Source organism: Eimeria necatrix, genomic scaffold (genome assembly GCF_000499385.1).
Source record: "Eimeria necatrix Houghton genomic scaffold, Enh_scaff5, whole genome shotgun sequence".
Lineage (NCBI taxonomy): Eukaryota > Apicomplexa > Conoidasida > Eucoccidiorida > Eimeriidae > Eimeria > Eimeria necatrix.
In genome coordinates, this window is record NW_013654378.1 from 196,392 (window position 1) to 210,985 (window position 14,594).

The 14,594-nt window shown below is 59.0% G+C and overlaps 2 protein-coding genes across 2 annotated transcripts; one reads left to right on the forward strand and one right to left on the reverse strand.

The window, feature by feature from the left end:
- Window positions 1-723: 723 nt before the first annotated feature.
- On the reverse strand, window positions 724-8,341 carry ENH_00065730 (hypothetical protein, conserved; the record flags this gene model as incomplete). Its single annotated transcript, XM_013581857.1, has 3 exons — window positions 724-2,810; window positions 3,113-5,521; window positions 5,767-8,341. The coding sequence occupies 3 exons, from the start codon at window positions 8,339-8,341 to the stop codon at window positions 724-726; spliced, it is 7,071 nt and encodes a 2,356-aa protein (XP_013437311.1).
- A 1,495-nt stretch (window positions 8,342-9,836) lies between these two features.
- ENH_00065740 (mtN3/saliva family domain-containing protein, putative) lies at window positions 9,837-13,202 on the forward strand (the record flags this gene model as incomplete). The annotated part of the gene is made up of 5 exons (XM_013581858.1): window positions 9,837-10,843; window positions 11,277-11,419; window positions 11,657-11,824; window positions 12,328-12,507; window positions 12,850-13,202. 5 exons carry the CDS (start codon window positions 9,837-9,839, stop codon window positions 13,200-13,202), a joined length of 1,851 nt encoding a protein of 616 aa, XP_013437312.1.
- Window positions 13,203-14,594: the final 1,392 nt, after the last annotated feature.

The following is a 14,594-nucleotide window of genomic DNA, read 5'->3' on the forward strand; positions in this document are numbered from 1 at the left end:
AGAAGCCTAAGAAATGAGCTGTAGAGCAGCAGCTGCTGCTGCAGCAACCCTGCGCAATCAAAAGCCTGTTTGCTGCACTTAAGAAGCCTAAGGACTCAGGCCCTATTGTTCTAGGCTAAGTCCTGCACTTAACCCCCCGCTACCCGAAACACTGTTTTAAGGCGCTGCGGCAGTTTGGCTCCCTAACTGGCTGCCCTGAGGCTCCAGGGACCCAGCAGGGCCCCAACAGCGCATGCAAAAGTGCATGCGCGGAGGCCCCGCTGCATGCACAAGTGCATGCATGCACGCCTGCGGGGCCCGCATGCATGCACTTGTGCATGAAGGCCTGCAGGCGGGCCACCGCTTGGCACAAACAGGAAAGCCCCAGATCCCACGAAGCAAGCAAACCCGGAAATTACCAACAAAAAAGGCCAGTTGCTTTCGCTGGACCTGCTGCTGCTTCTGTCGCTGCTACTGCTGCTGCTGCTGTATAATCCCCTTGGGAACCGGCTGGACAGCCAACAGGGTTTGTAGAGAATGTCCTGTCTCTGTGCGCTGCAGCTGACGTAGCAGCGACAGATGCAATAGCAGCTGCTGCTGCCGGTACAGCAACAGCTGCTCAGCAGCTACTGCTACTGCTGCTGTTACTGCATTTGTTGTTTTGCTGCTGCGGATGCTCAGAAAGAGCACGGTTTTACCTTTACCCTTGCACCGACCGCACCTGCAGCAGAAGCAGCGCCTGCCTCAGGCGCCTGCGAGGCCGTCCAGGGCAACGCGAAGCCTTTTCGCTGGAACTCCCTCGTCGTGTGCTGCTGCTGCTGCTGCCGTTGGTGCTGCTGCTGCTGGTGCTGCCGATGCGGCTGCTGCGTTGCCTGCCTCCTCCCTCTTCGGTCTCTGCTGACCTTCAAGAGGTGCAGCTGCTGAGGCAAAAGCTGCGCGCTCTCGTTGCTGCTCCACCACCCCACTGGCTGCTGCACTTGCTGCTGCTGCCGAGGCACCCTCCCAGGGTGAAAAGTGTTGCTGCGCTGGCTGCGGCGCTTGTTCCTGTTGCAGCGTCTGCTGCGGAGGTAGCTGCTGCTGCTGCAACGGCAACTGCAGCAGAGTCTGCAGCACTTCCTGCAGCTGCTGCACAGCCTGCCTGCTCAGTGCCGCAACCCTGTGGAGAAGCATTTGCTGCTGCTGTTGCTGCTGCTGCAACACCCCCTCCTGCCCCGACATTCGCTGCTGCCTCAGGTCGATGTCCCCTAACACCTGCAGCTGTTGCATGCGTTGCTGCTGCTGCTGCAGCGCGTGCTCTAGCTGCGACACGAGCATGTGCCGAAGCTGCTGCCTATCTCTCTCTGCTGCTGATGTAGCAGCAGGCGTAGCCGATGACTCCTCCTGTTGCTGTTGCCGGCGTTGCTGGTGCTGTTGCTGCATCTGCAGGCGCTGCTCTTGAAGCTGCTTCTCCACAGCCGCCACTTCTTTCGCGCGATTTAGCAAAGCTAAAATGTCCCCAGCGAACTCTATCAGTCGTTCGCCTTGAAGTGCTGCTGCTGCTGCTGTTGCTGTTGCTGTTGCTGAAGTGACCAGAGCAGGAGCAGCCGGAGCAGCTTGTGGATTCATGTAGGGCCCGCTGCTGCTGCTCTCGCTGCTGCCCGTCTCGCGCAGTGAGCTCCCTGCTAGTGCATCTGGCGCTGCTGTTGCGCGTTGTAAACTTGCAGCCAGCGCTGCCTGTGCTGCTGCTGCACTTGCTGCTACAGCGGGTGCCGGCAGCGCTGCCACGCTATGTTTAAGCAAGCCGCCATGATGAAGTAGCTGCGGGGCCGCTAGAGCCTCAGCAGTGCTGCAGACGTTGCTGTTGCTGCTCGCTGCTTTCCACGTAGGCGACCTCTGTTGCTTTATCTCATCCACCGCTGCTGCTGCTGCTGCTGCTGCTACTGCTGCTCTTCCTGTTGTTGCTGCTTGTACAGGCGATACCGCCGTTGTGGGAGATTTGTCTGTGGCACGCTGTGCACCTGCCTTTGGCTCAGCTTCGGCAGCTGCTGCTGCTGCTCCTGCGAGGGCTCCTGCCGCCGCTGCAGCCGCCGCTTCTGCTGCTGCTTCTGCTGCTGCAGCACCTGCATGCACAACAAGCTCTCGGTAAGCTATGCACGCCTCTCTAGCCTCGTCTGAGCTGCCGTAACGCGCAACAGCAAACCCCTTGCTGCGCAACCGCCCTTCAGACCTCCACTGACACCTCCACAGTTGCCGCGCTGCATCAAAGTAGACACCGGTGGGGGTGTTGCTGCCGCTGCGGTTGCTGCTGCGGCCAGAAGAAGGCTTAAGTCCAGCGCCGCTGCTGCTCCCTGCTGCGGTAGGTCGCAGAAAGGATCCGTCTTCCTTTGCTGCAGGCGAAGAAGCTGACTGGCGCTGAGCGCCAGCCTGCTGCTGCTGTTTGTGACTTGGAGAGGAGGCCTGCTGTCTGCGGCCCCTCGATTTCGAGGCGGCGCCAGCAGCAGCAGAAGAAGTGGCAGCTGCTGCTGCAGCAGCTGCAGCTGCTGCTGCTGTTACGACACGGTGCCGAGGAAACAAACGACGCTTTGCTGTGGCCCCCGTATGGTACAAGCCAGCAAAAAGCGCGGGCAGCAGCCGCAACTCGGACTGAGACTGCTGCTGCTGCAGCTGCTGCTGCAAGTGCTGTGCGGAAGTGCTCGAGGCCCAGGTACACGCCAAGCGAGTGCCGCCGCCCGCCTCCCCCCCGTCAGCCGCAGCAGCATACTCTTGTGGAGAAGTTTGCTGCTGCTGGCTGCTGCTGGTCGCTGCTGCTGTCAACGATCGGAAGGGAGATAAGGCCTTGTCGTTCGCAGGCACTGAAAACAGCACAGCAACCATCAGCAGCACGTTTCCAGCGGGCAAAGGTTGTTCACCAAGCTAGGGATGAAGCTGATGTTAGCTAGTTGGCTAGCTAGAAAGAAAGCTAGCCATCTGCATCGCTAACTACACAGTACTGGCAGCTGCACACTCAGAGGCTCTCCAAGAGGTTGTGCAAGCAGTGAAGAAATGTGCAGTTGCATTGCGGTGGCTACCGTGGAGGAAGACGCAGCCAGCTAGCTAGCTAGCCAGCTAGCCAGCCAGCTAGCTATCTGGCTGAGCTTCAGGTCGCGCTGCTTACCTCTGCATATTGCATGTATTTCCTCTCCCGCCTCTTCTATCAGCTCTGCAGCAATAGGAATGCCTACGTCGAGCTCAGACCCTCTGTGGACAAAGCCAGTCAGCTGCGTCAGCGCTGCCAGAAGAAAGCCCTCGAGGTCCCCCTCAGCATCTGCAAGCGCGCTGCTGCTGTTGCTGCCGCTGCTGCTGCTGCTGACGGGATCGTGGCCTTGCGCGCTGCCCGGGAGCTGCAAGGCGCCTGGTGATGCCAGCAGCGGCTGCTGCTGCAGCTGCTGCAGAGGCGACGCAGGCCTCCCCTCTCCATCACTTTCCACGCCGCTGCTGCCTTCTTCCGCTGAAGTCACTCGGAGGCTTACGCCGCCGCTGACAGTGCGTGCCCAAAGAGTGCCGGTGCTGTTGATGCCGCTGCTGCTGCTGCTGCTGCTGCTGCTACTGCTTGTGCTGCTTAGGTTTGTGCTGGAGCTTGCCGGGCTGCTGGCAGTGCTTTCCTCTCCCGTTCCCCCGGCAGCAGCCTCGTCAATCTGCTTATGCTTGTCCTGCGGCTGCTGTTGGCGCTGCTGCAGCTGCTGCTGCTGCAGCTGTTGCTGCTGCGACAGCAGCAGCGGGCCCAACACGTCGCACGCCTGCAACGTCTCCGCTGGGGCGTCCTGGCCCGCTGGACCAGCAGCAAGAACGATAGTGGAAAGCTCTTCGCGCTCTGCAGAGGCCTCCTCTACACAGCTGCCGCTGTCGCTGCCGTAACAGCAGCAGCAAATTCCGCTGCAGCAGCAGCCTTTGCTGCTACGGTGGCTGCTGCAAGCTGTGCTGCTCCCGTTGAAACCCTCGGGCTGCAGCGTCCCAGAAGTTGCCTGAGTGCACTGCCATGCTGCTGCAGCGTGGTTTGCTGTTGCTGCGCTACTTGCCGTAGCTGCTAAAGCTGGTGCTGCAGCTCCCGTGCCCATGCTGCGGCTGATATCCCGTAGGGTTAGCTGCTGCACTCGGGGAAGCAGCAGGCGCTGCGTCGGCAGCAGCAGCGTGAGCAGCAGGGAGAGGGTGAGGGTGTCACCAGCAGCCACATCTGTTACGCCGACATATTCGCAACTGAATCCAGACCCTTGCTGCTGCTGCAGCTGCTTCGGCATCTCCTGCTGCTGCTGCTGCTGCTGCTCCTGCTGCTTCAGTGATACCAAGACGGCTTGAAAGACAGCACGAGCTGCCGGTTCGCTGCTCTGCAGGGAGTTCCCCGATACACTGGTTTCTGTTTGTTGCTTTAAGCTGCAGCAAGCACTGCTGAGGAGCTCCCCCTCTGTGTGCTGCTGTTGCTGCGCAGCGTCTAGCAGCTGCAGTGCAACAGCAGTGTCGATGCACTCAGATTTGCTGCCGTAGCGCATGTGGTCGCCGCAACCATGCCTCGCCTCCTCCAGCTGCCGCACACTGTTGAAATAGGCAGCTAGAGCTTCGCCTGATGCTGCGGTTCTTTTCTGTTGCTGCAGCTGCTGCTTCTGCTCCTTGGTCTGTTCGGATGTCTCGTCTGCCACGGTTTCGAGGGCGCCTGCATCTTTAAGAGCTGCTGCTGCCTTTGGCGTCTGCTGCTCCTGCTTCATCTGCAGCAGCTGCTGCTGCTCCTCCTCATCCTCCTCCTTCACAGCTGCTGGCTCCTCAATCGGCCCGTCTGCGAGAGGCTTGTTCAGAAGTGCCAGCCGCTGCACAGCTTCGTCTAAATTAAGGGCCCCTACGGGCTCATCCGCAGCAGCAGCAGCAGCAGCAGCGGACGTGTTGCCCTCGGCCAGGGCAGAGTCAAGGTCTTCTGCAAACTGCTGAAAGCTTTCACTGCTTTGGTGGCGCAGTAGAGGATAAGCAGCCTCTTCCATTTTTACTGGGCATTCTTGTTGCTGCTGCGGCGGCAGTTGCTGTTGCTCTGGCTGCTGCTGGCGCTGGTGCTCCAAATGCTGCAGTCTCTGTGCAAAGTCGCTGGAGAGCATGGCTGCTGTTGCCAGCACCTGATGTCCCTCTGCGGTGCAGCGCAGCAGCTGCACGAGCTGCTGCTGCAGCTGCAGCCACGGCGACAGCCGCCGCAGGGCTAAGCAAAATGCCAGGTGTACAGACACCGCATCCAAGACGCAAGGCTGCAGCACCTCATGCAGCAGCAGGCGCCAGCAGCCGCTCGTTGCATCTTTATCTCCAGCGTCTTCTGCGGGCTGCTGTAGAACAGCAGCAAAGAGCTCAAAGCAGAAGAAGTCTCCCCGCCACCGTAGCCCGATGGCCAGTTGCTGCCTTTCCGCCTTTCTGCTGCTGTTGCTGTTGCTGCCGGATTCAGCAGCTGCTGCTGCAGGCCTGAAACACCCCGTTCTGCAGGTCGAAGGCCGAGCGAAATCGCCCAATCGGCTTATAAGGCCCTCGGCCACTTCGCACAACTCCGCTGCGTAAGAAGCTGCGCAGACACCCCACACCCCACATCCCACACTGCAAAGTGTACGTACACCTCACCAGCAATGCCGGCCACAGATGTACCTACACCCTACACAAAGCTACTCTGCGCTGCAGCTTTAAAGGCGCTGTCTGCATGGCCTCTTCGCTGCTGCAGGCTGAAGACAGGACTCGCCCCTGCAGCAGCAGCGTGGCCTTCTGCTGCTGCGCTGCACCTAGATCCGCTAGCTGCCACTGATATTGCCTCACCTTCCACCGCAGCGTCCGCCAGCAAGATACGAAGGGTCTGCTGCGGCAAATTAGGCAGACAAAACTTGTCCTTAGCCTGGAGTGGCTTCGCCGTTGCTGCTGTTGCTGCTGATGCTGTTGATGTTGATGCTGGGGCTGGGGAGGGGGAGGCGTTCGGCTGAGAAGGCAGCCCCAGCAGAGCTCCCGCTTCTGCTTGGTACAGCTGCTGCTGCTGCTGTTCTTGCTGCAGCAGCAGCGCCATCTTCTTGCAGCGAAACCAAGTGAGAGTCATTCGCCGCAAACGCCGCAGCACGCGAGAAGTCGGCTCCGTTGGGAAGGCGCGGTGCACATCAAGAAGCAAAAGCTTCACAAGTGAAATGTCCAGCTGCGCGTCTGCATGCAGCAGCAGCTGCCGTTGTAATGCTTCGCCGCCGCTGCTGCTGCTGCTGCTGCCCTGGTGCGATAACTGCGCGTCACCAACGTCCTTACAGCAGCAGCAACAGCAAGACTCCCTCGCATCTGCGTCTCCGCTGCTCTCCCCGTTCACGCTGCAGCTGTTGCTGCTGGAAAATTCCTGCAGCAGCTTCCGCCGGCGCGATGCGTGCAGCAGCAGCAACGCGGACACACGGAGGTGCAGCACGGCCTGCGCAGCAAATGGCTTTCCTCCTGCTGCAGAGCGCAGCAGCCACACGCCCTCCCTGTGGCTGACGGACGCCCGTGAGGCTTTGCTGCTGCCAATACCCAAACCCCTGGTGCTGCTCGTGCTGCTGGTGCTGCTGCAGCCGCTGCTACCTGCTCCAGTGGCGCCCTGGTACACGTAGCAGGTGCGGCTCCTGCTGCTGCTGTTCTCTACTGCAACAAACGTTGGAGGGTCTGACTCCAGCAGCTTGAGCAACGAATCTGCTGCCGTGCAGCAGCTGCACGTACACCGTAACTTGCTGCTGCTGCTGCTGTTGCTGCTGCTGCTGCCGGCTGATGCGTCCTCCTTTTGGGCGGCAGGTTCCACGCTTGCCAAATCAACATTCATAGACGCAGAGGTGTCCTGGGTTCGTTCTGCTGCTGCCGCTACCAATTTAGTTGCTGATGCTTCTGTTCTTGCTGCTGCTGCTGCTGCTGCTGTGCGATTCTGCCGCTTCTGCTTCAGCAGCAGCGCCGAGTCACGCGCCGCAGCAGCGAAACGACGGCCAATGTGGTAGCCGTAAAGACGGGTGGGAAATGCCACGGGCTCAAAAGTTTCAGAGTTCGGGGCAGCAGCAGAAGCAGCAGCTGCTGCTGCTGAAGCTGGTGCTGCTGCAGTAGAACCTGACGCTCCTTCTGCTGTGTCCCCCTGTGCAGCTTCTACTGGGGGCGCCGCTGCCGTCCCAAGTGGTGTGGAGGTGGTCCCAGCTTTTGCTGCGGCCTCTACAGCTGCTGCAGGTGCTGCTGCTTCTGTTCCTGCTGCGGCTTCTGTTGCTGCTGCAGCCGGCGTGGCCTCATCTTCCCTCCTGAGATGAACTGACATCCACGCTGGAGGAGGGCCCACAAATGCAACAGCGGGCACATCTCGGGCCAGCACGTCCTCAGCAAAGGCAGCAGCTGCCTGTTGTTGCTGCTGCTTCTGCTCCCGCTGCTCCTGCTGCTGCTGCGAGCCTTGCGCGTCTCTTGCCGCAGGGCAATCATGAAGGCACGGTTCAAAGGGCAGAGACGGCGAAGCGTGTCTGCTGCAGCGGCTACAGCAGCAGCAGCTGCAGCAGTGACACGGTGCTGAGCGCTGCTGCTGCTGCCGCTGCTGCCTTGCTTCCTGGTTGGGTCCGTGCTCTCTCCCAGCGGTGTCTGTTGCTGCTGCCGGCGCTGCTGGTCGGCCCAAGAAGTCCAGACGAAGACAGTAGCAGGCGACATCGTCTGCATACCTCAGAGGCACAGCAGCAGCAGCAGCAGCAGCAGTGGGCAAAAAGCTGTAGCGCTCTGCTGCAGTAGCAGCAGCTGCTGCTGCTGCGTCACTCCGACACAAAAAAAGAGGCAGCAAATCCACCAGCGGGCCCTCTGCTCGCGGGGGCACAGCAAGGCTGCAGCTGCTGCCGCTGCAGCTGTACCGTCGCTGCTGCCCAGGGCTGCTGCTGCATACGCTGCAAACACAGCCCGCCCCTTCATCGCAGCAGCAGCAGCCGCTGCTGCTGCTGCCTCTGTGGCAGCAAACGCCGGGGGCAACGCCTGCCCAGTGCTGCCTGTACAAATCTGGGTCTGCAAGAGCAGCAAATAGCGCAGTCGTCCTGTCTAGCAGCACCTCCGCTGGCTGCAGCATCAGCCGCATCGCAGCCTCGGTCTCCCTGTTGCTGCTGGTCACGATCACGCCGCTGCTGCTGCTGCTGCTGCCACCGCTGCTGCTGATTCTGGTGCCGCTGCTGGCCCTGTTGCTGTTGCTGCTGCTGGCGCTCGGAGGCTGAAGGGAAGCTGAGGGAACGGTAGACAGCCCTTGAATAGCTTTACCGACACCTGCAGCAGCATGTACTGCTGCTGCTGCTGCTGGAACTGTAGCTGCTGCAGCTGGAGCTGAAGCCGCCGTGGCTGCTGCTGCTGCCAGTGCAGCAGCTGATGCTACTTCACCTCGCGAGTCCATGGTGCTAGAGCAGGAATTAAAGGCTTCTGGATTCGGAAGAAATGTTTTTCGCTGTTTCTGTCGCTAGGGTTGCTGCTGGTACTGGTGCTGCTGTTGTTGCTGCTGCTGCCTATGCCACCACCACCACTGCAACTCTTGGTGCTTCTAGCCATAATGCTGCAGTGAGGACTGCGGCTGTTGCAGCGAGCTCGCGTGTGCTCGGCTAGGCGGTGCTTGGCCTATTGTACACTGTGTAGAAGATGCTAGGAGAAACTGCTTGGTACCGGCTGCTGCTGCTGCTGCCACTGCTGCTGCTGCTGCCGTTGCAGCTGCAAATCCTGCTGTTGCTGGCACTGCTAAGATCAGCAAGGCTCGCGCTAAAGGCCAAGTTGCCCGTGTGAGGCTCTTGGCGCTACCGCTGCAGCTGCTGCTGCATCTGGAGACAATCGATGCTGCTCTCCTCCCTTCCCCGGAAGGCAGCAGCAGCAGCAGGCGCAGCAAACCGCGAGCGAAGGGTCAATGCCGCAGCAATGTTGCTGCTTTTAAGGAAAAAGTGCAACAGCTCCAGCAAGGGCTGATCTGGCTACTGATGGTAGCCCAGTGCCCATGCGGAGCCCAGGCTCGAGCAGTGGCAGCACCAGTGGCAGCTACAACAGCACACGGCAGCGTTGCTGTTATTGGTGCTGCTGAAGCAGATGAACATGAAAGAGAAAATGCACTTCTGTGCCTCCTTTATGCCTTCGAAATGCATCACCAGCAGCAGACGCAGCAGCAGCAACAGCAGCAGCAGCAGCCGCAGCAGCAGACCTTCCCTCATCGATGGGCTGCCGTTACTTGGCCTCCAGGCGCAGCAGCAGCAGCACACAGGAACAGATATTCCTGATGTTTATTCATTGCCTTTCCTTGAGCTATACATTCCCTCTCCTTCATCTCCTCCTTGTCTCTCTGCTGCAGTGGCGCAGCAGCAGCTGCCAAACATTGCAGGACCAGCGGCCTGCTGCTAGCGCAGCAGCAGGAGCAGCACCTGCTGCTGCAGCGCAGACCCCAGTCTTCCTCCCTTTTACTCTCTTCCTTATATTGCAGCTGCGGCCGCAGCGGAATTATTGCCTGACTCGTCAGCAGCAGCAGAAGCGCAGCTGCAGCGGCTGCCGGCCCACCAGTGGCTGCAGGCAGTAACGGAAGGTTGGCTTGGCTTCCAACCCCACAGAGACATCCAAGCCTGCTACAGCCGCGGGGTTTGGCTTCAAGTGCAGCAGCACTGCCAATAGTCGCACCACCATCCCCAGCAGCAGCACCAGCGCCTCTTGCTGCCGGTAGGAAGCAGCAGCAGCAGCAACGGCAGCAGGGACTTCATGCGGCCAAAGAAGCAGCAGCGCTTGCTGTCTTTTCAGTGTGTAGCTGCTCCGCAGGAGCTGAAACCTCACAGATACTGCGGAAGCAGCAGCAGCAAGCTGCAGCGGAAGCAGCACCGGCAGCAGGAAGCTGCACCAGCAGCCACCGGTCCCCCTCCTCAAAAATGGCACGCAGCATATTTTGTTGCAGCCACTTGCGGCTGCTGAAGCAGCTCGAGGTGTTGCTGCCGCTATTGCTGCTTTTGGGTGCAGCGCAACAACAGCGCATCTTTCCAGCAGTAGCAGCTGCTGCTGCTACTGCTGCTGTCCCGGGCTATGTGTCACCCGAGGCAGGGGCAGCAACGGCAGCAGCAACAACAGCAGGAGCAGCAGCAGCAACCGCGAATTTAGCTGCCATTGCAGCGGCCACGGATGGTACTGAACACTCAGCTGTCGTATCGGAAGCGCCTGCAGACGCGGCTGCTGCGCCAGATCTGTCTTCAGGTGCAACGGATTCTGCTGCAGCAGCAGCAGCGGCATCAGCGGCTGAAGCAGCAGCAACTGCAGCAGCAGCTGAACCAGCAGTAGCAGCTGAAACTACAGCACCTGCAGCACCAGTAGCAGCAGCGCCGGCGGCAGCAACACCAGAAGCACCAGCTGAGAGCCCGCTGGCTTCCTTAGGATTGCCGTCTACTGCGGAAGCTGCAGCAGCGGCAATGCTTGCTACAGCAGCAGGACCTTCGTCAACACTCGCGCAGCCGGCCCAAGCGCTGCAGCAGCAAGAGCAGCGAGACATTGCTGGAGCTCTTACTGCTGCTGATATTGCTGAGAAGGCCGCTGCAGCTGCAGCAGCAGCTGCAGCAGCTGCAGGAACCATATCAACGGAGCTGCTGCAAGGCAGCGCTGGCACAGCTTCTCCGGAAGCTTCTGCTGCTGGGCCAGACCGCTTGTCAAGCGCGGCATCGGAGCCTCTGGCTGCGGCAGCAGCAGCAGCAGCAGCAGCGGCAGCAGCAGAGGAGAGCGGAGACCAGCAGCAGGAAGGAGAGGCGCCACAGCAGTCTGAAGTGCCGCTGCCGGCTCCCCTCAGCCTCCTGCCGGCCTCTGTTGCTCAAAAAGTCAAAACTGTCATTCGTGCTGCTGCTGTTACTGCTGCAATGTTGATGCAGCTGACGCCGCTGCCTACTATTGCCAGGTAACAGCAGCAGCTGCTTGCTGCCCGCAGTTGCTGCCACAGCTGCGGGGGCTCTTTCCGTGCTCTTTAGATGGTGGAGGAACGGAGGCAGCTGAAAAACGTGTCGCAGCAGCTGCTTCTGAGTCTTCTTCCTATACTTGCGCACTCATCCGTCATTAGCTGCTGCTGCCGTAGCTGCTGCTGTTCTGGCGCCTGTTGCTACTGCTTCGCGGTGCATGTGCTGCTGCGTTTCGCGGCACAATCTCTGCACACAGCATCAGTGATATGCGAAATATCGCTGTTTTCTGGTTCAAGGTTTTTGCTTAAGTGGAGCTGTATAGCCTGTTAAGCCTTCTTCTTCTGCCTCGCTGAGCATCTTTTCGCCGTGCTGGAACCAGCCTGCAGTTCAACTTTTTCGAATTTCAGTGCATCTTTGCTTGTCTGTGTGCTGCAGAATCGCCGCCTGCAACAGCACTCTAGGCCTCGAGAGCCTGCCGTTCTTCAGCCTTTTCTTTTCAGCCTGCCTTTGGCTCCTTTACGGAGTCTTGAGGGTGGACCCGGCCATTTTGCTGCCGAATGTTTCAGGTGTCATTGCAGGTGAGACTTGTGAACTTTGTCTTTTGAGGGTGTTTTCTTGTCCTTTGCACATGAGTTTGTTCGGCTTTTTTAGAGCGCTGTAGCAACGGCGGGAACCGGCTTTTTTAGAGCGCTGTAGCAACGGCGGGAACAGTTGAAGTGCGTGTTTTGGGGGTTGCTGTTGCTGGTCTTGTCTTAGCAGTAACAGCAGCGGCAGGAGCAACCGCAGCAGCTGCAACGGTGTCTGTATGTGCGCAGGGGGGTGGTTTGTGCTGACGTTTTGGGCAAACACGAATCGCGGGGACAAGCAGCGGTTTTTGCTGGGGATATATTTGAAGGCTGCTGCTGTTATTATTGCTGCGCTGGTGCTTCTGTGCATTTGCTGCCCGCGCAGCTTTGCAGAGCTTATTGTGGGGCTTGCTGCCTGTAAGTGGCACTGAGGAACAAGGCCGAGGGAGGGAACACTGCTTCCTTTTCTCTGATCTGTTTTCTTTTAGCTCTCTTGGCTCGAGCATTTGTGCCTTTCTGTGCCTGAGTGTTCATCTCCCTACCCATATTTTTGCCTGTTTCTGCTCACGAGACCATTTGTCACACTGCAGCACCGCTTATGTTTCGTGGCTTTGTCCTGGTGCTGTCTTCTTTGCTGCTGCTTCGGCCTTTCGACTCCTTGCGCCAGCCTGTTTGCAACCATTTCATGTTGATTTCTTGTTGCCCCCACCCGCCTGCGCTCGCGTATTTCTTTGCATTTTAGTCTTCTTATGCTTTTCGCTTCTCGCTGCAACTGTCTTCTCTTGCAGCTCCCCTAGCTCTGACCTTCCCACGCAGCTGGCCGCTTATGGGCATGAGCTTTCTTGGGAAGAAAGCAGCCTGCTCGGCCTACTGATTCCTCCTGTTCTCTGCTGGTGCTGCTGTTGCTGCTGCTGCTGCAGCTGCCGTGAACGTCTTGTCTTACGCTGCGCCACTGGCCTCCCTCCGTGTCGTGCTTAAGGAGAGAAGCACCGCCTCAATGCCAGCGGAGATGTCAGTTGGGAATCTGCTGTGCGCGGCTCTGTGGCTCGCCTACGGATGGATTGCCCAAGACATTTTTATTGTTGTGCCAAATTTACTAGGTAATTAGTCTAAAAGCACAACTTGAGCCGCAAACCCAGAATTCGTCCTGGAGCCCCCAGGAGGCTTCAGTTCCGGGACAGCGGCAGAGCCAGGCCCCACCGCCTTGTGTAGTCTGCTGCGGCTTGCCGTCTTATTTATCCTTCTTTTGCTCTTCTTAGATACAGAGGGTTTAGCGTTTAGAGTAACTGTTTCCATGAGTGGGCGCCTGCCTGCTTATTTCGCTGCTTCTGTTGTTTGGTTCTCACAATGACGATGTAAAACTGTGGACTAGAATCATTGCCGCGCTGGTTCGCAACAGTGCTGCTGACGCTGCTGCTGTTGCTGTTGTGCTGTGCTTGCAGGCTTCTGCGTGGGTGTCGCGCAAGTGGTGCTTCTCGCTGTGATACCGCCTCCGTCACGTTTGGGCTTTTCAGCCGTTGGCTGCAGCAACAGCAACAGCAAGAACAACAGCGACAGCCGGCACTGCGCGAGCTTCTTAGGCCGGCCATTCTCCTTTCGGGGGAAAAGAGACGACTACCAATGGATTGATGGCAGCAAACCCGCAGCCAGCCCCGCACCTGCTGGCCCCACAGTGGGGCCCTCTGTTTGCGCAATGTCGCCTTCTCTGCCAACTCATGAGGAGCTTCTTCGGCACTGCGCCATGGAGGCAGATGTTGACGCGCTATACGTGCCAGAGAATGACTTCCTAGAGTAGTTCTGCAGCTTCAGCAGCAGCAGCAACAGCAGAAGGAGCTGCTGCTGCGTCTTTTTATTCAGCAGGGCAGCTTTGGATGCGACTTGCGCTACAGTGGCGTCGGCTGCCGACTGCAAATGCTGCAGTAGCAGCCACGAAACACGTATAATGGTCGCTGCAGCCGCTACATTGCAACACCTGCTGCCCTGCACTGCTCGCAAGCCTGCTGGCTTTCGTGCAACTTGAAGCTTAGCGCTGCTGCAGCCTGCGCCGTTGCCTTTGCATCGAGTGCTGCCGTTCCAGCAGCCAGTGATGCTGCTGCACCGGGTTTTATTGCTGCTGCTGTAGCGATGTGTCCGCCACGCAGGCCGGGTGTGCAAACATTTCAGCTCATTTCAGTCCCCCTCCGTAAAATGCGGAAACTGGGTTTTTTTAGGTCATGTTTGCACCAAATCAGAGCTAGCTGGCTAGCCGGGAAACTGTCGGAACAGCCCGCCGGCCCTGAAGTGGCTTAGCACTGTTCCCGAGGCGAGCGGGGTGCTGGGCGCACTTCTGGCTGGCTGGCTAACTGGGCTAGCTGGTGTCGGGTGGGCGGCGACTCCGCCACTGCCCCAGTACCCCGAGTACCTATTGCAACGAACCTAAATTCTGCGCTGGTGGCATGCAAGCCTAGGAGCAGAGGCTCGTGTCTAGCGCTGGAATAGATAATGTTGTTGCAGCAAGGTTTAGAGCTATGGCCGAAGTCCCATCTCTACGACCAGAAGGCTAGTTCAGACACACCACTGTAGGCTGTAATTGAGCGAGAGGCAACACGCCGTCGGTGGACACAGCTAGCTAGCTAGCTTGCTTGCTACACAGCGGTCCAGCCAGCTGGCTAGCCACCGAGCGGCCAGCTGGATCGGAGTTCACTGCGCAGCAAGACATGGGTAGATGAGCAGCATCCGCCACCCGCCCTCTAAATAAAATGTTTGATGGACGCGGCCCATTCACCTCCTCCCTAGCACTGCGGAGCCCACTGGCTAGCTGTGGGCGGCGGGAGGAGCCGGCAGCTAGGCAGCTAGCTAGCTAGCCAACCCGCCAGCCAACTAGCCACATAGTAAGCTTGATGGTTTCGTCATTGAGCGTTAAGAATAGCTAGCAAACTAGCTACGCTCTTTAAACTTTTAAACAGAAGGGCGTTGGCCGTGCTGCAGCAGCAGCCAATTCAACCGCAGCTCCTGAAGCTGCGGCAGCAGCATGCCGCTCTGCTGCTGCCGCACGCAACCAGAGCATGCATCCCCGTATATTCAATGAGACGATATATCGTTCACAGCCACTAGAAGCAAACTTACGCCGGAAGCAAACTTACGGCCAGGTAGTCACATGAACCTGTGCGACCTGGGGTGTGCGTACCGCTCGGGCCCCTCAAACCAG